Consider the following 26,201-nt stretch of genomic DNA (forward strand, 5'->3'; position numbering starts at 1 on the left):
AAAAAGGAGACTCGAATAATTTTGTTCGTGCAAACACTAATACAATAATAACTTATCAGTGTTTACTGGCCAAACGGACATATCACATCTCTTGCAAGAAGCAAAACAAGTAATTATATATATTTATGCAAGTTTACGTATAATCGCTTGGACAATTTGGGTAACAAAAAAGAAAAACTCACCATATTTTTTTTATTTATCACATATATTCATAAGAAATCTGACATCAATGTTACTTTTTTTAACATACAATCTTTTTTTGTATATTGATGTTTTATCACTTGTTATTTTTCTGTGTTTTCCCGAAAGATATATTTACAATCGTCATCATATAAAAATAACACTACCAAAAGAGTAAAAAAAAACGACGAAAAATATAGTTGTCACAAAAGGGAAGAAGAGAGGAGCAATTAAAATTAGAAGAAAGAGTGAAGATAAAAAGAGCCGCTAATAGTCGATCATTCGCCTTGATAGAGAAAAAGTAATAATGTATTTACAAAGTTAAGACATGCCGACGATAAGATAAAAGCAAATACGACTAGCGTGCGCTTTGTTTGTTTATTCACTTTTTTTGTTTTTATTTATGTACACTCGTGTGTTTTTTTTTGTTTGTTTGAAGACTTCGCAGATTTTATAAATAAAAAATTCAGTCGGTACGTAGTGTCACCGGTGGAAACTCCGTGTCGTCATCCAGTCGGAAGGTACCGCTACCTTTTGGTGGACTCTCTGTTGCTGATATCATCTCGTGATACTTCTCTGATTCTATTACAAATATTAGGCACATTGTTAGACAAGATGCTTTATTACAATAATTTTATTTTTATTTATTTTTCATTTTCGTGAATGTGACGAAAGTTGAGATGAAAACACCAATAAAATACATATTTTTTTTACAATTAAAAAAATATATAAAACAAAGTATGGGTGCATGGGTGCAAAAACACAGTGATGGATAGGCTTTGTGAGGATTCAGGATTTGAAATCACGATGAAAAAGAAAAAAAAAATATCATTCAAAAAGTATTTTTCATGTGATCGCGATTCAAGAAAACAAAAACCTGTACTACGTTGCATGCTACAAATAGTTTGACGAAATATTTACACAAAGTAATGCCAAATAGTTTATAAAATTATTTCATTTCTATGCATTAAGATGAAAATCGAGGTTTGTTATTTGAACGACAGTTTACTTTTGAAAATAAACTATATTATTAGTCATTTAGCAAATGAAAGAGAGAAAAAATGTACATAATCACATGCTTTAGTTTTTAGAGTGCATATAAACGTGCGCAAGCAAAAAAATCAGAAGAAATAATAATAATATTTGTCTTTTTCACTTTAATATGTTGTGTGACAAATCATGAATTATTGGTATTTCCATATATACGAGAAAACGATCGTTGAAACCTCGGACGAAAAATTATATCATGGTGTTAATACATAATTGTTAAAGAACCCCAAACCAAAAAGAAAAAATATGAAGAAGCCTGTGTACACAACGAAGCGACAGATAAAAAATTTTAGTATTGCGTAAAAATTTACTATATCAAGATAAGAGCTTCAAGCTTTTGCAAGAACAACAAATTAATATAAACAACAAAGCTTTACAGAAACCACAAACCAAAATAATTGCATGACTGAGCGACAAGTGAAAGAGAAAGAGAGAAAAAGAGGTCAGAGAGTAAAGGGCAATATACCAGTACCTGACATGGTGTCGGGCGATCGGCCGCGCAACGCACCCGCGTAGCTATTTATGCAGACTGAGATTGTGTGCGTGTGTCGTAGGTTGGGGAGGGGCAGGAAAAAATATTTTTTTTGTTTGTCTTTATGCGTTTTTTTCGTTTTTTGTTTTTTGTTTTTTTTTTTTTAATAATAATAAAAAGAATAAAAAAATGTCAACGTATGTATGTTCACATGAGAGGAACACGAAAAAATAATTATTCAATTATTTGATTGCTCTCGTGAGAATTAACATGGCTTTTACTGCAATTGATCGTTATAGGTATGTTTAGTACTTTGTAAGTATGTTTAATTCAAAATGAGTGAGATGCACAAATTTTTATTCTGTAAAATCAACAATTTGTTAAATCACTCACTGAACTTTCCAAACGATGTAACTAACGTCAAAAAATCCAACCGAAAAGCAAAAGTAATTTATAAACTATTTACTCGATAAAACAAAACAACAAGCTAAAACTTGTATCAGTAGGAAAAAAACAATGTTACTCCCACGAGAACCATCGATAAAGACAAGAAATCTTTCTTTGCAGGTATATTTGAAGCAAAAAAGATGCGCCTGTATATTGTAAATTGTCTGTAATCTATTTATGATAAAAAAAATGTATGTCCGCTCATGTGTCATTGGCTGCAAAAATTTCTTGCTCGTAAAGAATGATTGTCTCGTCGATATCGTTTTAACGATACCCAAAAAGAACAAAAAATAATTAGCGAATCTCGGTATATAAAAGCGATTAAAAAAAACAGGAATCAAGCAATGAAAGGCTTCTAATGCATTCGTTATTTTAATATATATATATATATAGCACAAACACACACGTGCACACACACACGCGAAAAGAGAGCAAGAATACAGCTTATAAAATAATATATATAGATATATAAAACTAGATTTATCTGGTAAGTGTGTATACATGTATAAATAAAAATAAATATGTAATAAATCCCAAGAAAAAGAAAAAAATAAAAGTTAAACTCGATAAATATCGCATGCATGCATGCAGTCGAGTTAATTTTTATCTTTTTCTCATTACTAAACACACAGTGTGTGTGTCTATGGGTGTTTGGCATGCCATTACAGGGAGAGCAAATGCGGCTACAATTATAATCACCGGCTCTCTTCGCTGCTTTTAGAAATATATACGTGTCGAAATATACCTTAAAACAACAAACATCCTTTATCAACAAGTTCTCTGTTTTTTTTTAATCCACACGCATATAATTGAAGCATTTATAGCCTGCCATTTTTTGTCTGTTTTCTTATTACACTTAATATCGCTATCGTTAAGTATGGAGAAAAAAGTAAATAAAAGTGTTATGCGATCGTTAAAGATTCAATAATAACGTATTCACCTGTGTTCTGTGTTGGCGTAGGTGTTGAACCATCACCAGCTGCTCCACTGGAGCTTGAACCACCAGCTGCTGTAGATACGGTTGCACAATCTACTTCGTCTGCTTTACCATCCAGCCTTCCACAATAAATACAATCAATATAACGTTTTTTACTTTCTAATGTTTATGTTTTAACATTGAAAGCAAACCTATGCTGCTTGTAGAGGGTGCATTCGCCACCATCTTGCGTGTCTAGATTATACACATAAAGGTAGCCATCCGCGCTGGCCACCAGTAACCTTAACACTTTTTGTATTCTGTAAGGTAACAAAGTAAAAACAATGAAGAACATATTTTCGTTTAATAATCGAAGATATGTCGATTACTTACGTTGTGACAGCACAAACATTTTTGAGCCCTTGAAAAGGTAAATGAACACTTGTGAATGAGCGTCCTTGACTAAACACTTCGGTTACTTGTGAAGGTAGATAATTGGCTGATGCAGATACTGCTTTTGTTAGATATCCCATCCAAGTTTGTGCCTCATCTGGTGCCTGTTGTGGTCTATAAGACGTAGATGTCAATAAAAATTCAAGATATTTATTTTTAACTTCTGAAACACTTACGTATCTTTTGGATCTTCCAATCTGAATATGTGAACAGTTTCTGTGTTGCTTGAGGAACACAAAAACATGCCATCTGAACTAAATGCTAGGCTACAAATAGATACACAACGCTTGACACCTCTACGGAATTCAAATACCTTTGCTCCATCTTGAACCTGCAAAAGTTAAATAATTAACAGGTGAATCTGCACATCACTGGAATTTATTAAGGAAAATTAATATACATTAAAGACTCTAATAACAGTGCCTCTTTCCGATGCTGTTGCAACTCTGGTACCGCTAGGATTGAAAGTAAGAGCAGCTAATGGACTGTCATGAGCAGGAATCATTATTTTGGCTTGCTGAAATATCAAAAATTGTACATGTCCCTGTGAGTTTTTATGATATGCTCAAGAATACTTCATTCAAGTTGTATACTTACAAGATTGACAGCATCAAATATCTGAACTTCACCAATGGTGTTAGACCCTGGATAAGCTAAAAAACAGTTTTCACTGTTTATGGACAGTGTACAGAGCCCATTCAAGTTGGGTGGTGTATCACGTATGGTGTGCAGCACTTTCATATCCTTTATATTATGAATATACAGTGATTCCTCTAGACATACTACTAATCTCTATAAACAGCAGAAAATACATATTTCTATTTACATTAAGAAGACATTGTTGGAGAATGGAGTTTGAACTTACAGCTCGATTAAGTTTCACAGCCAGTATGGTATTGGAATAACTGTAATTGCAGATTTCAGTGCCCTTTCTAAAGTGACAGACCTTGAGCTTTCGGGGTGACGATGCACTGACCGCGGCAATGAGGCTGCTATTGAACAGCCTCTCAATGATGCACACATCTTCAATATCTACAACAACAAAAAACACCACATCTCAAAACTTGTTTTCTCTCAAACAACGCAAGAAATGTAAACAGGTCGATAAAAGAAGGGATGGGAGGGGGTAGGTAAGGTGTATAATTACCGTTTTCGAAGATTATTTCGAGATGATCAATCGCATTGAGCGAGAAGATTTTGTAGCCAGTCCTTGACCCAACGGCCAGCGATCTACAAAAAAGTCAAAACAGAATAAATAAGTATTATATCCGTTAAAGTGAAAGGCAAGAAAGAAAGAGAGTGAGAGAAACAACGAGTAGTATAACGTATGTCAAAGTTGCGCAACGCTAGTCACCAAAAATGAAGAGAAAACAAAAGAATAAGAGAGAAAGAGAGAGAGAGATAAACAACCGAGAAATTAATAATCAACGAGAAACTAACGAGCAATCTTGATTAAAGTTGACAAAGAACACTTGGCTCTGAGGATCTTGATTCGCTGGATTTGCGAGGTTCATGAGTCCGGCGATGCTGCGCTTAAGGCCTTGCGTCAATAGATCCACGCTGAGAGCGAGGCTTTGCATATAAATACGGGGATTGACCCGCACTAACGAACAGAAGAAAAAAAAACAACCGAAAAATCGAACGTTCGACGGCTATGGAGGGGCCTTTGCACGAACAACAAATACACACGCACACAACAGCAGCAACGCGCACAACGCTATTACTTCTCGTCACTACTCTCTGCGACGACAAAACGCGGTTGTTTTTTTCTAAAAAGCGCGCGGGCGAGGCCTCTTTTTTTCCTACTTTCAGTTGGCAGTAACTTTTCGTGTCCCTGCCTCGTTTATTCCATATTGAATACCCGACAGACAGAAACAGCTGACGCTCCCAATAACAAAGAGCGATGCGCAGTTGCTGGGCTAGGAAGAACCAGCCAAGGCGAGAGAGAGAAAGAGAGAGAGAGATAGAGAGAGACGGTCAAAGCGTTCAACCCAACGATGACTGGCTATACGTTTCACGACTCACTCGGTCTTCTCTCTCTCTCTCTCTCTCTCTCTCTCTCTCTCTCTCTCTCTCTCTCTCTCTCGCTTAATCAGAGTCGATTGTGGCGACATCATATGGACGTTGTCAAGGCGACCACATTTACAAACTTTCGGATTTCATACAAACAATTGTCATTGTATCGGAAACATGACGGATAAATGCATTGTTGCTTTTTCGAAATCAGAATGGTGAGTTTGCGGGGTTTTCGTTATTTTTCTAAAATTTCCTCACCATGGCTGGTACGTTGAATTTTCAATATATGTAACGACGCTCGCATCAGTTTATCCCCCACGTGTATGTATAATCGTGAAAAATGTGACGCTGCGAATAAATATTTTTCAGCTTTTCAATACATAACATTTTTCCTTTGATTATTAAATATCCAAATTTTTTTTTTTCGTTCTTTTTTGAGTTCTTTCTCTTCGGTTCTTTAATTGGTTTTACATTGAACTTTGTATGGTTCCAGTATAATTTGCAATGTCTCTTGGCTGATTTAAATCGACAATATTGTTTGCATAAATCGGTTCAATGTTTCTACACAAAGTTTTTATGAGCGCTAAATCTGGTCCTAAAAAAGGGAGAACGAACCGCGTAAGACTTTTGTCAAATAAATCGTGTGATGTATATTTTTAGTAATTGAGAATTGGAATGAACTTATCCTAAAAGTTAGTTGAAGCACTTTGAAAGAACTGAAAAGCTCGGGTAATGTTATTAAGCCGATGCGCTGGTCTGCCAACGAGAACCAAAGAACCAATGCCTTTGACTCTGCAGATTCTTTCCCGGGCCAAGCCAGCCTCGGGTGAAGCTGTGCGTCGATCGGCGCATTCGCGTCGCGACATCCCGAGCTTCGAGACGTTCCTCTCTCGACGCGATTACACGGGCGCAATCACTTTGCTGGAGTTCAACGAGGCGACGAGCTCGGCGGCCGACAGTCAGCTATGGATCGCCTATTGCTCCTTCCACCTCGGCAATTACAAAAAGGCAGCCAAGATCTACGAGCAGCTGCGCGCCGGCAACGAGCACCTCAAGGACCTGAACACCTACGTGGCTTGCTGCTACTTCTACTTGGGCATGTATCCCGAGGCCGCCAAGATGCTGCTCGACTCGCCGCACAGCCCGCTCAAGACCAGGCTGTCGCTGCACTTGGCTCACAAGCTCGCCGACAAGGTAAGCGCCTCGTTTGAGAAACGCGCTAAGATAGCGATCATCGTGGATGACTTTACGCTTGTTCAGCATCAGTCGAAGGAGTACGAGGACAAGCTGAACGACAGCGTGGAAGACCAGTTGTGCCTAGCGTCGGTGCACTATCTCCGCGCCCACTATCAGGAAGCCATTGACATCTACAAGAAGGTGCTGCTCGACAATCGCGACTACTTGGCGCTGAACGTCTACGTGGCGCTGTGCTACTACAAGCTCGACTACTACGATGTGGCGCAGGAGGTTCTGCAGGTCTACCTGTCCAAGTACCCCGACAGTGCCACTGCCATCAACCTGAAAGCTTGCAATCACTTCAGGTTCTACAAGAGCACCGCCGAGATCGCCGAGATGAAGCAGCTTATCGACAAGGTCTTCAATAACAGTCATTACGGCAACGATCTCATACAGCACAACACTGTGGTGAGTTTCGGCAAAAAGTCTACTTGGTGGAAAAGTGGTCTTGATTCAAACATTTAACAAGAGACCCTCAGGTTTTCAGGAACGGCGAGGGTGCATTGCAGATACTACCGAATCTCGTAGACGTCATACCAGAAGCGAGACTGAATCTGGTCATTTACTATCTGAGGCAAAACGAGGTGCAAGAGTGCTTCGAGTTGATCAAAGATCTGGAGCCGAGCGTGCCACAAGAGTACATTCTCAAAGGCATTGTCAACGCTGTTGTCGGACAAGAAAAAAATTCGGTATGAGATTCAATGCTGAAATGTTTTACTCAAATGTCTTTAAAAAAATTTAGATTGACAGTTTCTGATGAAACACACGCGCGTTTGGCTCGTAATCGTCTAAACGACTTAACTATACCTAAAATATAAATATAAGTCTATGCATTAATGCCAATCCGAGGTATTCGAGTGTAAAAATAATTATTTAGTAGAGGCTTAAATAACTAACGAGATTCATTTGTCAGCAAGAGTACGTTAAAGTGGCACAGCATTACTTCCAATTAGTCGGCACGTCGGCGTCGGAATGCGACACGATACCAGGACGTCAATGCATGGCTTCGTTTTATTTCCTCATGAGGCAATTCAAAGACGTGCTCATCTATTTGAATTCCATCAAGACCTACTTCTCCAACGTCGACTGCTTCAATTTCAACTACGCACAGGCGCAAACTGCCACAGGCCATTTCAAGGAGGCCGAAGAAGCCTTTTTGGCAATAAGGAGCGAAAGATACCGCGCAGATTTCGCTTATGTTAGTTTGCTGTCGTATGCATGTAAGTGCGGCAGGACGCAAATGCGAAACCAATTCATTTTCATTATATTAGAGCTCTTATTTCGTATTCGTAACATTTTGTTTGACGCCGAGTTCGCGTACAAAGTTCACGCGAAATGAACGCGGCATTAGTTGAACGTCTGCTTCTTCGACGCAGACATAATGAACAAAAAGAGCCAACTCGCCTGGGAGCTCTACCTAAAAATGGAGCCCTCCCCGGACTCGTTTAACCTGCTGCAGCTGATCGCCAACGCGTGCTACACCATCGGGGATTTTTGGTACGCAGCCAAAGCTTTTGACATGCTGGAAAGACTCGATCCGTCGCCCGAACACTGGGAGGGCAAGCGTGGTGCTTGTTGCGGCACTTTTCAGTACATCGTCGCCGATAAATTACCCAAGTATGTGGAATATTTTGGAATTTTTATTTGGTCAGCGAAATTCTAATTAATTTTCATTTTATTTTTTAGAGAGCTTTTGCCAGAAGTTATTAAAATATTGAAGAATACCGTGAATTCCCAGGTGGACCAAATTATCAGAGTCATAAAAAAGTGGGGCAAAGATAATCGCGTAGCTTATTGATCATTCAAGTTTGTTAATTAATGGATTTTAATGATTTTATTTTCTTGTTTTTATATGTACTAGCTCAGTTACCTGACACTTTTAGTGAAATACAGATATCAAATCTAGTCAGTTCGTAAACGTCAATGCATGTTTTTTACGTAAATATAATTCAATAATTTCACGATATTTCCTTATTTTTATCAGTACCATACGACCAACTATTGAATTTTTCAATGCAAAGAACACAGCTTAGATCACTTTTTACAAAATAGATTTATTTTTTAATTGTGATGATACATCAATTTATGTCATAATAAGAATAGCAATAATAATTAGATAATTACAAGATACAAGTAAAATGGTCACGATGTATATCAATAACCGATCCATTTAACAAGTTTTCGACGGAAAAAAAGAAAAACTTCATCGTTAACGACAATTGACCTTACGAATTTATTGCGTACAATTATTTTTTGTGCGACAACGACATTTCACTAAAAATAACGAAATTATTGAACAACTGTCGTCTGAATGGAACAATAATAACGAAACATGAACAAAAATGAAAAGAAAACACAATAAAAAATGAGAAAACAAAACGCTACAAGGCATTACAATTTGTTCGTAAGTTATTATTCTATTTTTTTTATCGAGAGAACACTTAATTCATGTGCTAAATAATCCCTTACTTTATTTTTATCGTAAATCTAGTCTATTTGGATTGAATTACAATTCATATATTTGTAGTCAGAGAGTAATTGGTTTGAGTGAATCAACTTCGTCCGCTATGAAATTTCCGTTCAATTAGACACAGATAGAGTAGAGATAATGCAAGAGCGCAAATGAAAAAAACTTTGTTCGTGCTTATCGCTTTTGTTCTTTTCTTCAAATCTGAGACCAAAAATGAATTATAATGATATTTCCACTTACATATTTTAATATACAATTATTTTCTTTTATATCGCATCATACTTTCCCTACACACACACACACATAATCTAATCGCATTTGTATACACTTTAATCCGTTGCATTAGAAAACCATCGCTGTACACACTCGTTAATTGATACATGTATATATCCATTTGCTCAGCTAAATCGTATTCGTGAAAAATCCCATAATGGAGAATATCGATAAATAGCTATTTGAAGAATCGTAAAACGTTTAAATGCAGCAAATACCGTGACCAACCGACTTACTTAGTTTATAAAATGAAAACAAAAAAGCTTCGTTTATCGAATCAGTTCTTTCCTTTTTCTTTAGTTTAAATGCATAATCAATTACACTTTATTGTGCTCAACAATCAGCCTTGGTTCAATTTCACGCATTATACATATTATAGCATCTGTTTCCTTTTTTTGGCAATGAAAGTTGTATATCAGTCCCAATTACATTATCGTTATCGTTAGATTTAAGAATGGCAATTGTTAATAGAGGTGAGAGGGTTCGGGTCACAGTTATACTGTGTTATACTCATAATTGTTTAAATCGCTAAATGCATTTGGTCTTATGGCTCAATTATTCTGATTTTTTTTGCTTTTCGCGTACTCTATACATTAACAGATAATTACGCAAACTCGTTGAATATTAATTTACGCCCTTAATTAAAAAAAGAGGATATTCAGTAATAATAATAAGAATAATACAACTATAGCGCTAACGCATAATGAAAAAAAGATAATATAATAGTAAGGACACAAGAGGAAAAATAATAAAAGAAAAGCAAATATATATCAAGAGTATTTGATGATCGCGCTTTCACAGCTCAGACTGCTTTATAGCGTGTTGTGATCATCATTATCGTTAGCGTCCGATTTTTATTTTTGTTCGATCGTACGGTATACTTGAGTATTGCACCGACACACTTTTATTGCCCTAATTAGACATTAATACATATATCACGATTATTGGCAGTTTCTTGAAAAATTTTGACGCAGAAAAAGGAAATAAGAATGATTTTTTAGGGGACTAGAGTAGAGAGAAAAAAATTGTTTTAAAAAAGCCGTGACATGCTTGCGGTATCATCATAGTAGTCAGAATTTTTGACTGGTGGTTAAAGGTGTTGTTTCTTTTAGACATAGTCTCGTTTGATGTAACCTCGGCGACCAAGTGCTCGTCGATAGCTACGTTGTAGGCTGTGCATCGCTGCTACACCCAATGCCGTCTTTGTGCATGCCACGGTACTCGTATTCTAATTTCGATCCCTGTACAAAAAAACAACATCCGATAAGAATATTTTAAGAAATATTCCAAGGGTAAGAAATTTTCTTACTCCTAGAAAGATTTTAAGAAAAATTTTGATTTAAGAATACAACGAATGTGAGAATTTTTTTTCCTATGGTGTAAAATTTACCCTGGTCCTGGGTAATAGTAGGGAGGAGGCCGTTCGTATTCAGTGCTCAATGGGGGTGCTACGGCTGGTTGATACCTTGGAGGTCCACTATTCGAAAAGTCCCAATTCCTGCGAAATCAAACAATTGCATTATTTCAGTACTGCGTTCTTGACAATTTCGTATACATTCAGAAAATTGTCGGAAAAGATCTAAAGATTAAACATTTATTAGTGGATTATAATGATTTATTGCATGAATCGCTCTTCCATTAACCTATAATCCTCTTTTTATGCATGATAAAAAAAATCTGAGAGAACTTTTGATCTCACTGCATGAAAACGTGCGTTATATATGAAGAACAACACGATGAATGAGACATGAGATAAAAGAAACTTTCGATTTCCTATGTAAATGAACTTACATGTTGGTACGTATTGAGGGTCGTGAGGAATTGTTTCCCCGTGAAGTTCCCACTCACCTGTAAATAGTTTACAATCACCAGATGTGACCATATTAATTACTATTATTATCTTTTCCTGCAAAAGCGATTTGTACTCTTTTTTTTTCTTTTTTTGAAAGCAAAAACTATTTTAATTATGTTTAAAAGCAGATGAGTTACATTTATATAGAGAACGTAACAAATATTATATAAAAATTGAGAGATGAGTGGGAACCCTATATCATGATATGACTAAAAACATACAAATGATCAAGTCTCAAGATTTCTGCTGTAGATACATCAAGAAATGTAAATGTAAAACCTCATTTCTAAAGTGCAAATGATGTTGCAACCTGTCGAGACTAAGGATAATGACAATGAAACTAAGAGAACGTTCTAACATTGCTTGGAGCTTGCTTGGTTTGGTTTTTTGTTTTTTTGTTTGTTTGTTTCTTTGCATTAATATAAGTGAACGATGTGACAACGCATGATGAATTTACTTACTGTTAATATCACAAGATGGATAATGAGCGATTTTATTATTTTTCGCGTGATATTTGATTCTGAAATGAAACAGGCCTCGTTAACACATACACAATCAGAACTTATGAGTCGTCAACCTCTCGCATGTATAGTTATGTAAATATATTTATCTTTACTTTTTTTTCTTTTTCCGTCACGCGATCAACAAATGAAAGATAAAAATTAAAAAATTAAACTAACAAAATGGTTGGAAAGGAACTCACTTAGGCGCTAAATCCGAGTATCTCGATTCGTGATGAGATGATCCTTGATGAACATCTACCATGCGTTCCCGGTCACCGTAACCCATTCCTGGACCGTCGTAACTTTCCGGATAACCTCCACCTGGATGATTGTGATGCCTACTGTTGGCGTATTTCTTGTCGTGGATGTTGCGCAGACGATTCGAGCTAATTATTAATTGATGTTATTTGCAATATTCACACTGGATTATCATTGAGACTTAAAGTTTTGTATTCGAGATGAACAATTTGTTATGGAGTACATTATTATTTTGCCTTGCATGATTATACGTTTAACATGGTTTGTTAAAAAATAGCAACGAGTAGATGAAAAATGATGGATTCTATTGCATACAAAATTCGAATAAAACTTTGAAATTATACAATGAAATTCCACACGTCTGTAAAATATGCCATAACAAATCATTCTTGTCGTGTTCAAATAAAAAAGATTAATATCAAGTGGTATAGAAACTGATGGCAAGCACTCCCATGCTAGCTAAAGACGATATATAATAAAATTAACGAATAACGTATTTTCAGTACTAATTATACGCTTGTCTAATATTAAAATCGTGTTAGATTCAATGCAAGTGAGAAAGTAAGCTATAAATTAAAACAATAATAAAACTCAACCTCTGATAATTAAATATGTGCAAACTATTTCTAGAACGTTATTAATACACGTGAATATTGGGATTAATTCAAAGAGCGTGAAAAAGAACATAAAACATACAATTTGGTTAATCATGGAAAGAAAAAAAATAATGCTGTAGCGTGAACCTCATGCTATTACTTATTTCTTGTACGACATGTCCTTTTTTGAGGGAAATACTTACTGGGCGAGGGGCACGTTGTCCCTGTCCGCATACGCGTCATACAAATACTCACTGTAAACGGAGCGTTTTAAACGCCGATTAATACTTTTTTGTACAATTTAGCACGCAGTGTTAATGGATTTTTTTGTCAGAGTGCTTGCGTCTCATGTATAGCGGATTATTGTAAAATTTTGCACGTAAATAAACGAATCGGCTTGTGCAAAATTAGTATGAACAAATAAGTGTGATAGGTTGATATAATACTTACGCTTCCACCAGCGGTCCAGGATAAGGATCTGACTTTTGATACAGTGTGCTCAATTTCACGCACAGTATTATCGTCGGTATTAACAAAAGTGAACTCCAACCGACGCTCAACCAAAATCCATTCTGAAAGAACAATTGAAATTTTAATAGTAAATGAGTGAGGTGGAAACAGATAAATTATTATATACTTACAAATGGATCGAGGATTTTATTACAACCAGCTACGATCGTTGCATTGTAAGCGTTTGATATAGGCCCGCACTTGCCGATGTTGTCAAAGACATTGCCGATCACATAGTTTAGGTAACTGTTCACTTGATAGAGGAATGCTTTTCCAAATTCCGCTGCAAGCTGTAATAATGAAAATATACATCAATTGTTTTTAAACACGTCACATTTTATATGTTTGAAGGATTCATCTTCCGAAAATATATGTACGCAATAAATATCACAATTTATTGCGTTGATGGACGTAAACGAAAACACGTGTATAAATTTGATTATTCTACGCAACAAGTATATTTGTTATTAATTCAAAAAGGTATATAAATAAAAATTTATCACTTAACAAAACATTCCAAAAATTTTCTAAGATCAAATCAACTAACCGCTTTAACATGCTCCGGCCCTTCCTGGCTAATAAACACCTGTGCCTTATCAACTTTCTTGATGAGCGACGGAATAGCCGCAGCAAGGGATGAATGATTAAACTTGAGATGCTCTTGCAGCTTCACAGCCTTGTCACTCAACTGATTACTCAGATTCGTCATTGGCACAACAATACTCTTGTGATAAACTTCCAAATCGAATGCATTTTTCTCGAGATCATCTCGAATATCATCGTTACCAGGCGGCAAACGATCTCTCAATTCACGTAACTTCACGGCCAAGTGATCGAGATGAATATTGGTAATATTGTCTCGTAAGTTATCGGTGAATTGGTCGAATTTGATGGCACTCAAACCACTCTCGGCTAATGCTGTCAGTTTCTCACGTGCTGATTCGCTAATTATCTTGTAATTGTGCGATAAACTAATGCGATTCTCCAATTGGTGAATCGTGTCGTTGATCTGGTATTGATCGATGTAACCGCGTAGGGATTCCACGTTGACTATGTATTGCAGTTTCAGCACTTTGTAAATACTTTCGTTTTTATGGCAATGGCTGTAAACACATTTTTCATTTTTCAGTATAATGCGTTTGACTTTAGGTTTTGTCGATAAAATTTTCCACTCCAAGGAAAAAAAAAACGTTTAAAAATAACGAACTCTTATCAAATGATAGATTAGCCTGATTGCATGCATAGTACAAAAAAAAATTCATATCAGTCTTGTGAAATAGGATTTGTTTCGACAAACCTTTCGCAATCAACAGTAATCATTTGAAATCAACCTGCTAATAAACACATTTCTCAAACTCACGTTAAAATGTAACTCATATTGATATCGGCATTAGGATTCTTGGGATAAAGTACTTTCTTGATATCCAGAAACTCGTCGATTAACTCGAACATACGATTATTATTGGGATTCCTAAGTGGTTCGCATACGGCGCGTTCGGTCAAGACACCAGTCACCATATGCGCCACCGTTGCTATCAACAGTATACTCGTCTGCAAAAATATTATCCATACAGCCCTGCAAAAAATAAAAATGTATTCAGAGTAATACGTATCGATCTGTTGGCTTTTAATGGAAGCATGTATCGCGGTTAATCTTATCTTATCTTAGCGTCTACTTATTGTGCTTGTAAGGTTTTTTTACAAAGACTACTATACATACAACATTAAAAATCTGGCACCAGATCCTTTATTACAGCAATCATCCCCATAACCGTCAGGTCTCTTCCCGCAAATTCCACAGCAAAGACCGAAAGTTAAGCACATGAGTACCATGAGTAAAACACAGGAAGTACTAAGTCCCGAATAATATCTGTATGGTGAGTATTGATCGATATATCGTCTTGCGACATCCAATTGTGGTATGTATTTCTTGCGAATATCAAGATTAAGACGATCGATCAATTGCATAATTTGCTTGGCTTGTTCGGTCAGAGAATCACCAGCACGACGAATACTCGCGCTTACGATTGGAATGGTCTTGTTGACTGCTTGTTGAATCTCCTTCTGGATGTTCATGAATTGCTCCTTGCCTTTGCTCACCTCTTGCACGATGTTGTCATCGAGTAAATTTGAGATGTTACTTAGGGCTATGTTAACGTCATTGTCTGGCAGCTATGAAATGAAAAAATAATTACAAAGTGAATGAGGAAGTAAACTAAAATCTGTCAGCGAAATTAAATGCCACCTGAGCGAATCAAATTGTGTTAGTCGGGTGCACACAGAAATTCTTTTTTTTCATTATGACAACTTGAAATCTGAGATGGCATTATATATTTTGCTGCCTGTTTTAAAATAGTTCAAATAAGATAATATACGACGCATTATTACTCTACAAAGTCGGGATTGCATTGTAGGTTAGTTATTGGGATAAGATAAAAATTATAATTCAATTACTGTTTAAAATATATGAAACTACATAATTTAGTTTGTAAATTTATAAATTTAATTATTTGTAAACTAATCTACAATAAGGGTTATGAAAAAATTAATAAACGTAAAATATGATTTCAGAACCACTAAAATTATGACTACAAATTTCTTAAATGTTTTCTTTCACATCATAATAAAGTATTTTTTTAAATAAAAAAATTAGTTTCTTAAATCGAAAAATTTTTTTCTTAAATCAAGAAAAACGTTCTACATTGAATAAAAAATTCCTTTTGAGAGTGCAACATTTAAGAAATCCTTTTTTACTGTATTACGACTAAAGTAAACAACATTGATTTTACACAGAATGTACAATCAGATTGTGTACCTTGGGGAAGTACCGGTCCGTGTACTGCATCCAAAAAAAAAAAAACACAAATATTTTGCTTGTTATCAGTCACCACACCATCGCACCATTAATTATAATTAATCAGATCCCAAAGAAAAACAACACGCAACGACAAAAAAATCGAGGGTTTTACCTTGTCGAAGTGAACCTTGACTTCCATTTGATTAATCTTGTACTTGTGCATGAGATCCTTGCAGTCTTGCGTGGCGCATTTCGTCAACGTTTGCAGCAGATTGGTCTTGACTTTGCGCACAACTAGCAAACGAAGAAAATTCAGATTGTTGGCCATACTCAACGACAAATGAAAAGAAAAGTACGCGAATAGACTCACAGTTATCCAATCTCGAGGCATTACTCCTGAGATCTCTCGTAATGTCATTCATCAATCGCAAATCCTGACTGACACTCGCCAAATCCTCGACAATGTCGTTGAGCGTCATCAAGGAAACGGCATGCGAGGATTCAGCCAACTGATCGGTAACGATTTTCCCACTGGCTTGTAGAATGTCATTCAAAGCAACCTCCAATTCGTCGTAATTAACCTTCAGTAAAATCTGGATCTCGCTTTTCGTCGCAGCCAGGTAAGTCTGTACGTCGTTCAAGCTCGTCTTGGCGTTGCTCGGCAGATCTCTCGTGCCGTCTTGCATGTACTCGTTGGTGACGAACGCGCAGACAACGCCGAACGGCAGAATCGCTGCGATTAGTATGAGAACTGTACTCAGCATGATTTTGCGACAGTGGTCGTGCTTCTTGTCGAATGGCTCGCTGCGTGCGCCACAGTGACCGGCACAACGGCAACAGCAGAAAAACAGCGCTACACAGGGTAAAATTGCGGCGATCAGTAGGCACACGATTGCTAACCCACCCAAGCCACCGTAGTGCCCCAAGATTAAACGCCATTCCGTCTTCACGTCGGCGAATTGGAAGCTGCCGTTCGATAGTTTGATAAGGCCTGCAACAAAAGATTTTCCTCGCTGATCTACTTGCGATTTTCGTCGAAAAATTCTTTATTCTTTCACCATTTCATAAAAGGATTCCTTGATTTATAAGGAATCCGAAAACACTTCATGTTATCTCTAAAATAACTTCGTTCATATTTCAAAACGTAAGAAAGATGTATTTTTTTACAAATCTCGCCTTCTCTCGGCTTCCTATTTTCTTTCTTTACTTTATATGCACCCATAATTATGATTTAAAATAAAACTTCAATTACATTTTTTAAATAAAACTTTATTTTTTTTTTATTCAGCATTTAATTCGTAATTCGTGATTCTGGCTCAGTATACTTTCAGTCTACACTTATGGAATCACTGAGCATTTCTGCAGTCAATGAATAAATGAGAATTATCACTCGTTTTCAGAAAAAACCACATCATAATAATCATTGACTTGACTAATAGTCATCCGAATCACATGAAATGAGTATAAATCTATAGATGTAAATGCCGATCTGATGAATGAATGTAGAAGGTTTTATTTTTAGGTAGAGAACCGCCGTGATTATATAATGTACTAATCGCGATGGACAAATGAGTTGTGTGGGTGTTTGTTTCATACACGAACACAGTCGATAGTCACGATTGTATTTCAATTGCCCTCAGTCTGTCTCGCTTGCATAATTTCAACTTGTAGACCGACCAAGTGGTCTATCGATCCTTGATTGGATTACAAGCGAAATGATCGCCAATCAGAATGCAAAAAGAATACGATCGCACCTGGTCTAAAAATAGACGCGCGAAATTAGTTCGGCAACTGAATTCACGCGACCGACTCTGGAAATACGTGTCTGATCGTGGCGCATGGGAACCAAATAAACGACGATGGTTGACGCGTCTAAATTGTTAATGATTACTGAGTGTCTTTTAATGACTACTTTCTTTCTCGTCATTCACGATAACATTCTTTCGCGACATACCTATGTCTGAGAAAAAGAAAGCATAAGCCATACGCTGTATGTCGTTGCTATTGACAATCAACAAATTCAATTGTTTTTTCCCTGTTATTAGGTAACAATCTCTCGCGTAATAGTAGTGTAATAGTAATCCAGTCTACCAAATTTCTAGCGCGTCGCAACTCGCGAGAGTTCAGTTATTATTATTTAAAAGAGCCTACACTTCACTGTGTTCAGCTCTTCAAGAGGAAGTGAATCAGCGCAAGCGCTCGTGTGCCACTATGCGTGTAATCTACGTATATTTTTTTTGTTTCGTGTATCACAATGGAGAAGTAAGCAGCCTAGGCGATCTTGATATTCGATTGCGAGAAAGAAACTCGAACGCGAAAGTCAACGGTATAAAATTGCTGTCGATGACAACGATAATAGCAAAACGATGTTAGATGTGCTTAGAAAAACATGGATATAACGGAATTACACGTTTTTTCTTAAAAAGCTGGATGATTCACGACCGCGTAATGTTCTTTTTGTAATCACGAAAGTAAAGCACGCAAACGCCAATTATTAAGTTGCCCGCTGTATGCAAAAAAAAAGGATCGATAATATACGTCTAGGGTAACAATAGTGCAGGTCGTGTATATAAGTGTAACGTATAAGTCGACCCTAACCCCATAAACAGACACATCCGCGTTGATATACACACTATATGAACCCAAAGTGAGAGAGAGGGAGAGAGTGAGAGAGATACAGAGAGAGAGAGAGCGAGCAATTAACTATTTTTCTCGCGAGCAAGCGAGAGAGAACGTTGAACCAACGAAAAAGCAGGTCACGATCTCTCTCTCTCTCTCTATGCGTCTATACCAAAAAAAGGGCTATCACTCTTACACACATAACATACTTACCCTCAGGATAAGCTTGTTTAGGTTGCACAAGATCTATAAACATATTCGTGATGTTGTAAAGCTGTCCCATGCCCTTGGGATTGAAGTTCGCAGAAGCATTGTAGTGCACCTGCAGCGTGCTTGAATTTAATGGTGTGTACCTCGGTGAAACCTGCTTCGACATCGTCTCGTTGAGTTTACGCTCGAGATCCTTGTCCATCGTAGCATTACTGCATCTCACGCTTATCACAAGAAAGAGGCAAAGGACGCTGAAGCGTCGAGCTACTGCTGGTGGAGGCATTGTTCCTCTCGGTGTTTATTTTTCGTGCGATGTTGTGTGTTGATCGTAATGCCGAGGAGGACGCCTCCGCTGCAGGATGCCCGCGCCAGCGCACTGCCTTTCTGCCAGTAACGCGGGGGACCGTTATAGGAGCTATCTGCTAGATGCTGTTGCTTTATGAACTATCACAGAGAGACTAAAAGAGAGAAGAAGCGTATATGTGTTTGTGTGAGAGAAATATAAGGCTCCCTCTGGTAGGCGGTTACGTTCTTTCTCTCAGCAACCACACATAGATGCGCGCGCGCGCACGCGAACACGCACACAAGTATTTAAAAGCCACGTACGGCAATTCTAACCTACAAAAATATTATATATATTTTAGAGTGCGGTGTTTTGTTTAGCTGTAGAATATAGGATATTTATTGAAGAGAAAAAATGAAGTATTCTACTTCGCCACCAGTTAGCCGGTGTGCATCACCGATATCATCTGTGAGATCTAGCTCTTCCTTACCTATGCCTGCCACTTATAGGTAATTTTTATTTTCAATTAAATTATATACATGCATGCATCAGTAATCCTATAAACTATATAGTATTGGAATACATGTTTGGCAGACAAAATTGTTTTGGAGCACCAACAAAATGTTACAAGTACCTGAGAAAATTACTTAAGTTTGAGCAAATGGACTTTGAGTTTGCTGCTTGGCAAATGATCTATCTGTTCACTTCTCCACAGAAGGTCTACAGGAATTTTCAGAGTAGAAAACGTGAATATATTTTTGAGGGATTGATTTTTCTAAATGGAAATTGGTAACAAAAAGTATTTGTAATAATTATATGTGTGATTGTTTTAGAAACCAAATCACAATTTGCAAGGGATGATCCAGCTTTCTTAGTATTGTTTGCTTCATGGCTGTGTGTCTCATCTATAGGTTTTGCCATTGTTCTGGGCCTTGGATTTATACAGTTTTTCAAGTTTCTTTTGTATGTCATTTTTGTAGACTGTATAGGTACTGGAATTACTGTGGCTTCAATTTTTTGGTAAAACTTTTCAATACATTGCATCATATTTTTGTTGCTAAAACTATGAATATTTACAGGTTTATTACAAATAGATATCTGCGTGTTGATCGTTCACAAGATGTGGAATGGGGGTATGCATTTGACATTCATTTAAATGCATTCTTCCCCCCACTAATTATTCTTCATTTTGTTCAACTATTCTTGTATAAAAGTATGTATTATAATATACAGGTTTGTATAAATTAATTAGAATTTGGTATGAGTTAATTAATTGTACTTTTGCAGTATTGATTAGTCATGATTATTTTCTCTCACGTTTTGTTGGAAACACTTTCTGGCTGATAGCAATAGCATATTACATTTATATCACATTTTTAGGATATGCAAGTGAATATAATAAAGTTTTTTAGTACTAAATTTGATTTTTCAAATAATAATGCATTCATTAATGTTTTTTAGGTGTAGAAATTCTTCATAGAACGCATGTGATACTGCAAGCAGCAGTACCTGTTGCATTAATAACATATATTCTGGCTCTAGTTGCAGGTTTTAATGTCACTCAAGAAGTTATGAATTTTTATCATGATCGAGTCATATGAATTGTAATTGACAAATGAAGACACAACAAATGTACATAAAAATTTAGATTGTAAGTGTAAATTCGGAAAAAAGGACATTTCCGTATATTCTCTCCTCTTTATTTATTAATAATGACTCATTATTTTTCTGTTAAAAATATGTTTATTATACAATTTTTTTTTTCATCCAATATATAAATTAATGTGTCATGTACAAAATGTAAATAGTTAATTTTTTTAGCTAATGCGCAAAATTGATATAAAGCGATCGTTTTCATGTTAAATGTCACATAATCAAAAGGAAACTTCTGTTAATTATTTTTATATATATATATTTACAATACTGGAGTATTCAAAGATACAAAATAAATCATAAATTATGTTTATGTAAGGTGTCTAATGAAAAAACGAGCAAAGGTAGCTTGATTACTAGCTAATCACATTGGGTATAAAAAAATGCGTTTGAGAAGTACTATCTTTTGCACCGTAATGACTTTGCCTCAATATAGAAAACAAACAATTGAATCTTTTCAAAAAAATCAAAAATATATATAATTCATGTATGGCTAGTAACGTTTCTGAAGTTAATAGTAAGGGTATTTGACTATCAATCACCGTGGCCGCTTTGATTATAACTTTCATAAATATAAACATATTTAGCTGTACAATAAACTCATATCTTTCTCGGTTTCTTACAGATCCTTTTTTTTTTCAAAACAAAAAAAATTAAAATTTCGATCATCAGTTCCATGAAAAGCCCAAGTATCAATATGTATCATTAACAATATACGCTCAACAATTTTCCGAATAAATACATCCGCAGTCCCACGATCAAAAATTAAAAATTTTCTTTCTATAGAGAAATAATAAACACGATTAAGTCGACGACGAAGTTAACAAATTATCATTGACTTAATCCAATTTCTTATATCTCACCACCTATGTAAATTTTGATCTTTCTAAAATAAACAAAAAAAAACACAATTATGGCAGTTAGGCTCAACATTGATTAGTACCAACTGATCAAGATTCTCTACTCATCTACTTAACAATAAATACATTATCGTCGATTTTGACGCATGTAAAAATGTCGCAAGCTCAGCAGCACTTTATATGTATGGCAGCTGTAAATTGTGTATAACGTATCAAAATTTTTTTGCACTATTGCTTCTTTTGCAGTCGCTCGCGTTCCTCCTCTTCCTCGGTATAAAATATTCGCGTGATTACAATGTCGCCGGTACTCAATGTTTGACAAGAGACTTCCTTACGCAAAGGTTGTTTCGTACTATTACATAAACAAGTACACTTTGTCGGTGATGACCTTGTACTTGAGTCTGTATCATTCGAGGTACCTGTTACAGCTGAGAGAATTGCTTCGAGACGCTCAATTTTTTCTAAATCTTCCATACGGCCATCCGACAAAATTTCGTCTACCATCTGCATCGACTCCGTGAGAGTCGGTGGTTCGACGTTTCGAGGAGATAAGATTCCACCTGAAAAAAATCGTATTTCCTATATATACTGCAATTATAATAATCTGTATTCTCTACATCTCACTTTTTATTTTACTCTAAATACATAATTATGTTCAATTATTCATGACATAGCATTGAATTTGAATATTCAATACATTTTATAAGTGCATATCTTATAAAGGAGTTTTTCGTTCGAACTGACGTTATTGCTATTTATGTACATTAAAATCTTTGCGATTTCTCAATATCGGCAAAATTTCACATTTCAATCTAACATAAATACCTGAATGAGAATTTTCAGAAGTATAACTATCTAAGCTTGGATACTCAGCATCATCATTCTTATCATCATCATCATCCTCATCGCTACTATCATTTTTATCTTGACCCATATTTTCAAGTTTTTCAAGTTTCTTTGCCACCTTGTAACTTCCCTTTAATTTCTCCTTTTCCTCCTTGGTAAGATCTAAATATCTCAAAAGTCGTATCTCTCGATTGCTCAGTACGATATTCCTGCCAATAGTCTCATCCATTTTTCGACGGAGATCGGCCACTTCAGTCTCGATTTTTCGTTGTTTCTTACGAATCTTTACCTCGTTTGTGTTAACGTGCATCATCACCTGTTCTTCGCATAGTTCAGAAAATAATTTTTTCATATCTGGCTTTATCAATCTAAAAAAATCGCAGGATAATTTAAAAGATTATCAAATTTCTGGTAGTACAACGAATAAGCAGTCAAGCTTACTTGGACATAGCATTATAAATTAAAGGTACAAGACTTTGAACATCGCTGCTAGCGTAAGCAATCATGTCACGAGTGAGCGGTCGTCGTGCCCAGTAACGTTGATCACGCCGATAGATATTTTTTAGCTGCTCCTTGAACGGATTAGATGGTGCACCGTACAACTCACACAGAGTATTCAGATTGGCATTTTTCACTTTGTAAACGGGCTTGCCTGTATTCTGGTATTCAATTACTGCATGTGCTGCCTGAAAAATGAATAAAAAGTTGTAAACTTAAGGAGCTATGACCATAATTAAAATTAAGAACATTTGAAAAAGAAAAAATCACCTGCGTATCAAAAACATTAACGATATTAATTCCAAATTGATTAATCAGATTAGCGCTATCATTTTTACAGTCGTGAATCACCTGAAAATCAAAATCTTCTTAAATCTAAACACATTTATATTTCCTCAGCATCGGCCAAAGTGCGATAAACATACCTTGATAACATTTTCACTCTCCAGTAATTTTTGCAATCCACCTGACTGCAGAATATTCGGGCAAGTGATCAAATCAAAAACGTAAGTCTGCCCCGACATCGTTGCAATCTGTACGAGAGTTAACTTGCCCTTAGGGCCGACATTAATACCCTCGCAATCGAATGATACAACAATCTTACCATTAGTAGATGGTTTTCTAGGATGCATTATATCATCGACGATTTGTAAACATTCGCGTACATTAATAATGACCTTAGTCTGCTGTGAGACTCGCGATTTCAAAGCTTCACCTATCACAGCGTTTTGCAGAGTTCTGTCTCGTTCTGTATTGTCAGCCAACGTTTTAATGAGGAGATTGTTGATTCGTTGTTTTAACGTTTGTTGCTGAAGACTAACGGGAGGAGGAGAAGTTTCTATCACTGGTGAAGTTAATGAGTTTGGTTGGGTTGATGAGTGATTAGAAGTGAGACTGTCTGGTTGGGAGTTTGAAGGTGTAGATGGTCTGCGATTCAGAGATATGTGATTGTTTTCTTCTCTTAGCTTCCTCTTTTTTAACTTATCGTTCTGCTCCTCTAAATGTTTGTCCTTCTGTTCAAATGGTTTTGGTTTCCCTATAAGGGTTACTAAGTTGCCTTGAACATGAAATGCATCAGGACTCATCTTCATGAATGTTGAAAGATCCTGTGCAGTTTTAAACATAGATAGACTATCCGGAAATTTTTCAGCTACTGCATGAAACAACTGATCTACTGAAATGAAACCTTTCTGACTGATACATAGTTCAAGGAAGTCCAATAGTTGTGCTGTTACTTCAGAGTCTATTGATATTTCAGGTTCTAACGAAAAACAGAATGTAATATCAAGGTATGTGACATAATTAAAAAAATAAATCTTAAAAATAAGAAATTTATTGTAGAATATATAAAATAAATTATTCAATATTTACCTAGTTCATGAAATGGTTTTGGCTTCATACCCTCGTATTGTTTCAACATAACATTGTCCTCATTAATGATAAATGCATCAGGATACTTCATGAGAAAGTCTTTGAATTCACGAAAGTGTTGTCCAGAGATGTGTCTGACTTCTGGCGAAGCTTGAGACCTATGTCCTAGTAGACTCTTGATGGGCACTTCAGTTCCAACTCCATACTGCATAAGTTTATTGGAGAAGTACTCCACCGCCTCCAGAGCATAGTCTCGCTTCTTACTTAATTTGGTACCATCATCCTCTTCTACCACTGGCTGCATTGTGTTGATGTACACATAGTCACCATCAATATTGAACAGAGCAGGATACTGAGCTAGAAATTTCTTAAGGCCACTTTGTGAACCACCAGCAATCTGCCTCATTTCTTTGGTAAAACCCTTGGCACCAAATTGACAGCTTAAGTCATGTAGTGATCTTGGACCACCCTTATCCATGAGACGCTCAAAGAAGAACAACAAGGTCAGGTTCCTCACCATCTCATACTCTGAACTATCCATTCTTGATGATTATTTGTAATAACAGCTGCAAAAAGAGAAAATTATTAGGTTACATTGTATGCAGCTCACATCCACGCACCGACCCACACCCACATATATTTTATATTGCGCATGCATGGATGCATATACTTGTGTGCGTGCGTGTTGTTCAGTGAAAAGTGGAGCAATAGGGAAAAAATGTGTGCATCGCAAAAAATTTTGAACGAAATGATTCTTTGGAATTTCTCAGTAAAACGAAAATTAATTAAGCATGCTGTTATCGTGTATACATACAAACGTGCACACACGTAGCGCCGAAGGTAAATACTTGAAATTCCAGAGAGAAAGTCAAAAGTGAGCAATAAGTGTGTGCGTAATGAAAGAAACTTACATTAATTCAAGAAAGCTCTTCTCCGTCCGGCCTCTTAGTGAAGGTGTGTCGGTTGTAGGAAGAGCGACAAATGGAAAACACACGTCAAAGAGAGCTAAAGCAAACCCACCTCTCTCATGGGTTGCTTCGCACACACATTCGAAACACTAACTCATTTTGCCCATTTAGATCGACGACGATTTTCAGATCATATGTGCGCTAAGCGCTCTCCGCCGCCGCGCTCCGTCTTCGCTACGTCTTCCGTCTGTGTGAGAGTGTAGTTGTTTACCGTGTGTGTGTGAACTGTGCATACGTCGTGCACAGGCACACGTAGAGACCTCTACACTTGGATATTCAGACCGCCAGGTCAAGGTATAGAGTAAACGTGGAATTTTTCGTAACCGAAAGTCGAAATAGTACTCCGTCTTTTGCATTTACCTATATAGCCAAAAACCGAGAGAGGATTAATACGACGGGCCCGTCCGATCTACAGGCTACTTTGTGTCATAAGCGATGTAAGTCAAATAGCTTACATCGCTTATAGTAAGCTATTTATTGACTGACCAGTGAATTTTATTAATAATTCTTATGCAAAAAAGCCCAAGGAATAAGGTGGAGTACCAATTTTTGAAATCGAAATTATCGCTCATGCAGAAAAGTGCGGATGTATACATGTCACTCCCACCTGGAGTGCGCACCGGTTCGTCTGACCAGTCAATTTTATTGATGACTGTTATGTAAAAATCTTCAAGGAATACAATGAAACTAAAATAAAAAAATCCCAACTATTGCTCATTGAGAAAAATTCAACTGGAAACCAAAAATTTTATTAACTTATCCATAAAACAATTTTTGATTTAATGTTTAATAATAATTTTAAAGTTCAAGGTTTTACGTATTTAAAAAAAAGAATTTTATCGTAATCTCAACGATGACGAAGTG

At 36.4% G+C, this 26,201-nt stretch overlaps 5 protein-coding genes across 8 annotated transcripts; 2 read left to right on the forward strand and 3 right to left on the reverse strand.

Moving 5' to 3' along the window:
- Positions 1-210: 210 nt before the first annotated feature.
- On the reverse strand, positions 211-5,496 carry LOC131667264 (WD repeat domain phosphoinositide-interacting protein 2). The gene is made up of 11 exons (XM_058940582.1): positions 4,959-5,496; positions 4,666-4,748; positions 4,384-4,550; positions 4,116-4,310; positions 3,919-4,035; positions 3,695-3,849; positions 3,459-3,632; positions 3,278-3,385; positions 3,090-3,205; positions 1,703-1,759; positions 211-762 (listed from the first exon to the last, which is right to left on the reverse strand). The coding sequence occupies exons 1-11, from the start codon at positions 5,096-5,098 to the stop codon at positions 647-649; spliced, it is 1,428 nt and encodes a 475-aa protein (XP_058796565.1). The 5' UTR covers positions 5,099-5,496; the 3' UTR covers positions 211-646.
- Positions 5,497-5,695: 199 nt separating this feature from the next.
- Positions 5,696-8,622, forward strand: LOC131667263 (intraflagellar transport protein 56). The gene is made up of 7 exons (XM_058940581.1): positions 5,696-5,749; positions 6,333-6,728; positions 6,795-7,178; positions 7,250-7,459; positions 7,684-7,990; positions 8,147-8,387; positions 8,457-8,622. The coding sequence occupies exons 1-7, from the start codon at positions 5,720-5,722 to the stop codon at positions 8,566-8,568; spliced, it is 1,680 nt and encodes a 559-aa protein (XP_058796564.1). The 5' UTR covers positions 5,696-5,719; the 3' UTR covers positions 8,569-8,622.
- A 196-nt stretch (positions 8,623-8,818) lies between these two features.
- On the reverse strand, positions 8,819-19,294 carry LOC131667261 (prominin-like protein). 4 transcript variants are annotated; one of them, XM_058940576.1, is made up of 13 exons: positions 18,862-19,292; positions 16,400-17,020; positions 16,202-16,323; positions 16,048-16,071; positions 14,953-15,404; positions 14,593-14,808; positions 13,780-14,335; positions 13,364-13,522; positions 13,173-13,294; positions 12,926-12,976; positions 12,069-12,254; positions 10,904-11,011; positions 8,821-10,754 (listed from the first exon to the last, which is right to left on the reverse strand). In XM_058940576.1, the coding sequence occupies exons 1-13, from the start codon at positions 19,139-19,141 to the stop codon at positions 10,742-10,744; spliced, it is 2,910 nt and encodes a 969-aa protein (XP_058796559.1). In that variant the 5' UTR covers positions 19,142-19,292; the 3' UTR covers positions 8,821-10,741. The 4 variants fall into 4 exon arrangements, with proteins under 4 accessions (XP_058796562.1, XP_058796559.1, XP_058796560.1 ...); XM_058940579.1 differs by lacking the exon at positions 12,069-12,254 and having other exon boundaries at positions 8,819-10,754; positions 18,862-19,294; XM_058940577.1 differs by lacking the exon at positions 16,048-16,071 and having other exon boundaries at positions 8,822-10,754; positions 18,862-19,291.
- A 116-nt stretch (positions 19,295-19,410) lies between these two features.
- On the forward strand, positions 19,411-20,758 carry LOC131667265 (protein unc-50 homolog). Its single transcript, XM_058940583.1, has 6 exons — positions 19,411-19,650; positions 19,736-19,887; positions 19,975-20,161; positions 20,221-20,354; positions 20,429-20,530; positions 20,603-20,758. Exons 1-6 carry the CDS (start codon positions 19,556-19,558, stop codon positions 20,740-20,742), a joined length of 810 nt encoding a protein of 269 aa, XP_058796566.1. The 5' UTR covers positions 19,411-19,555; the 3' UTR covers positions 20,743-20,758.
- A 1,110-nt stretch (positions 20,759-21,868) lies between these two features.
- Positions 21,869-25,712, reverse strand: LOC131667262 (egalitarian protein homolog). The gene is made up of 7 exons (XM_058940580.1): positions 25,281-25,712; positions 24,370-24,935; positions 23,424-24,259; positions 23,269-23,349; positions 22,942-23,186; positions 22,480-22,868; positions 21,869-22,214 (listed from the first exon to the last, which is right to left on the reverse strand). The coding sequence occupies exons 2-7, from the start codon at positions 24,908-24,910 to the stop codon at positions 21,883-21,885; spliced, it is 2,424 nt and encodes an 807-aa protein (XP_058796563.1). The 5' UTR covers positions 24,911-24,935; positions 25,281-25,712; the 3' UTR covers positions 21,869-21,882.
- Between the last annotated feature and the right edge of the window lie 489 nt (positions 25,713-26,201).

The sequence above is a fragment of the Phymastichus coffea genome, unplaced genomic scaffold (genome assembly GCF_024137745.1).
Source record: "Phymastichus coffea isolate CEN01 unplaced genomic scaffold, Cenicafe_Pcof_1.1 PCOF00063, whole genome shotgun sequence".
Classification (NCBI taxonomy): domain Eukaryota; kingdom Metazoa; phylum Arthropoda; class Insecta; order Hymenoptera; family Eulophidae; genus Phymastichus; species Phymastichus coffea.

Bases quoted from the DNA above. Each gene is read 5' to 3' on its own strand.
- LOC131667264 (XM_058940582.1), bottom strand. From the start codon at position 5,098: ATGCAAAGCCTCGCTCTCAGCGTGGATCTATTGACGCAAGGCCTTAAG. The intron at 4,749-4,958 runs GTTAGTTTCTCG...ACTTTTTTGTAG, and splicing joins AACTTTAATCAAGATTGCTC to ATCGCTGGCCGTTGGGTCAA. The intron at 4,551-4,665 runs GTAATTATACAC...TTGTTGTTGTAG, and splicing joins CGAAATAATCTTCGAAAACG to ATATTGAAGATGTGTGCATC.
- LOC131667263 (XM_058940581.1), top strand. From the start codon at position 5,720: ATGCATTGTTGCTTTTTCGAAATCAGAATG. The intron at 7,460-7,683 runs GTATGAGATTCA...TTCATTTGTCAG, and splicing joins TCGGACAAGAAAAAAATTCG to CAAGAGTACGTTAAAGTGGC. The intron at 7,991-8,146 runs GTAAGTGCGGCA...TCTTCGACGCAG, and splicing joins TAGTTTGCTGTCGTATGCAT to ACATAATGAACAAAAAGAGC.
- LOC131667261 (XM_058940576.1), bottom strand. From the start codon at position 19,141: ATGCCTCCACCAGCAGTAGCTCGACGCTTCAGCGTCCTTTGCCTCTTT. The intron at 17,021-18,861 runs GTAAGTATGTTA...CTTTTGTTGCAG, and splicing joins TAAACAAGCTTATCCTGAGG to GCCTTATCAAACTATCGAAC. The intron at 15,405-16,047 runs GTACACAATCTG...TTCATTTCATAG, and splicing joins CGGACCGGTACTTCCCCAAG to CTGCCAGACAATGACGTTAA.
- LOC131667265 (XM_058940583.1), top strand. From the start codon at position 19,556: ATGAAGTATTCTACTTCGCCACCAGTTAGCCGGTGTGCATCACCGATA. The intron at 20,355-20,428 runs GTATGTATTATA...GTACTTTTGCAG, and splicing joins TCAACTATTCTTGTATAAAA to TATTGATTAGTCATGATTAT. The intron at 20,531-20,602 runs GTGAATATAATA...AATGTTTTTTAG, and splicing joins CACATTTTTAGGATATGCAA to GTGTAGAAATTCTTCATAGA.
- LOC131667262 (XM_058940580.1), bottom strand. From the start codon at position 24,910: ATGGATAGTTCAGAGTATGAGATGGTGAGGAACCTGACCTTGTTGTTC. The intron at 22,869-22,941 runs GTAAGCTTGACT...CGATTTTTTTAG, and splicing joins ATTTATAATGCTATGTCCAA to ATTGATAAAGCCAGATATGA. The intron at 22,215-22,479 runs GTATTTATGTTA...GATTTTTTTCAG, and splicing joins TTCTGAAAATTCTCATTCAG to GTGGAATCTTATCTCCTCGA.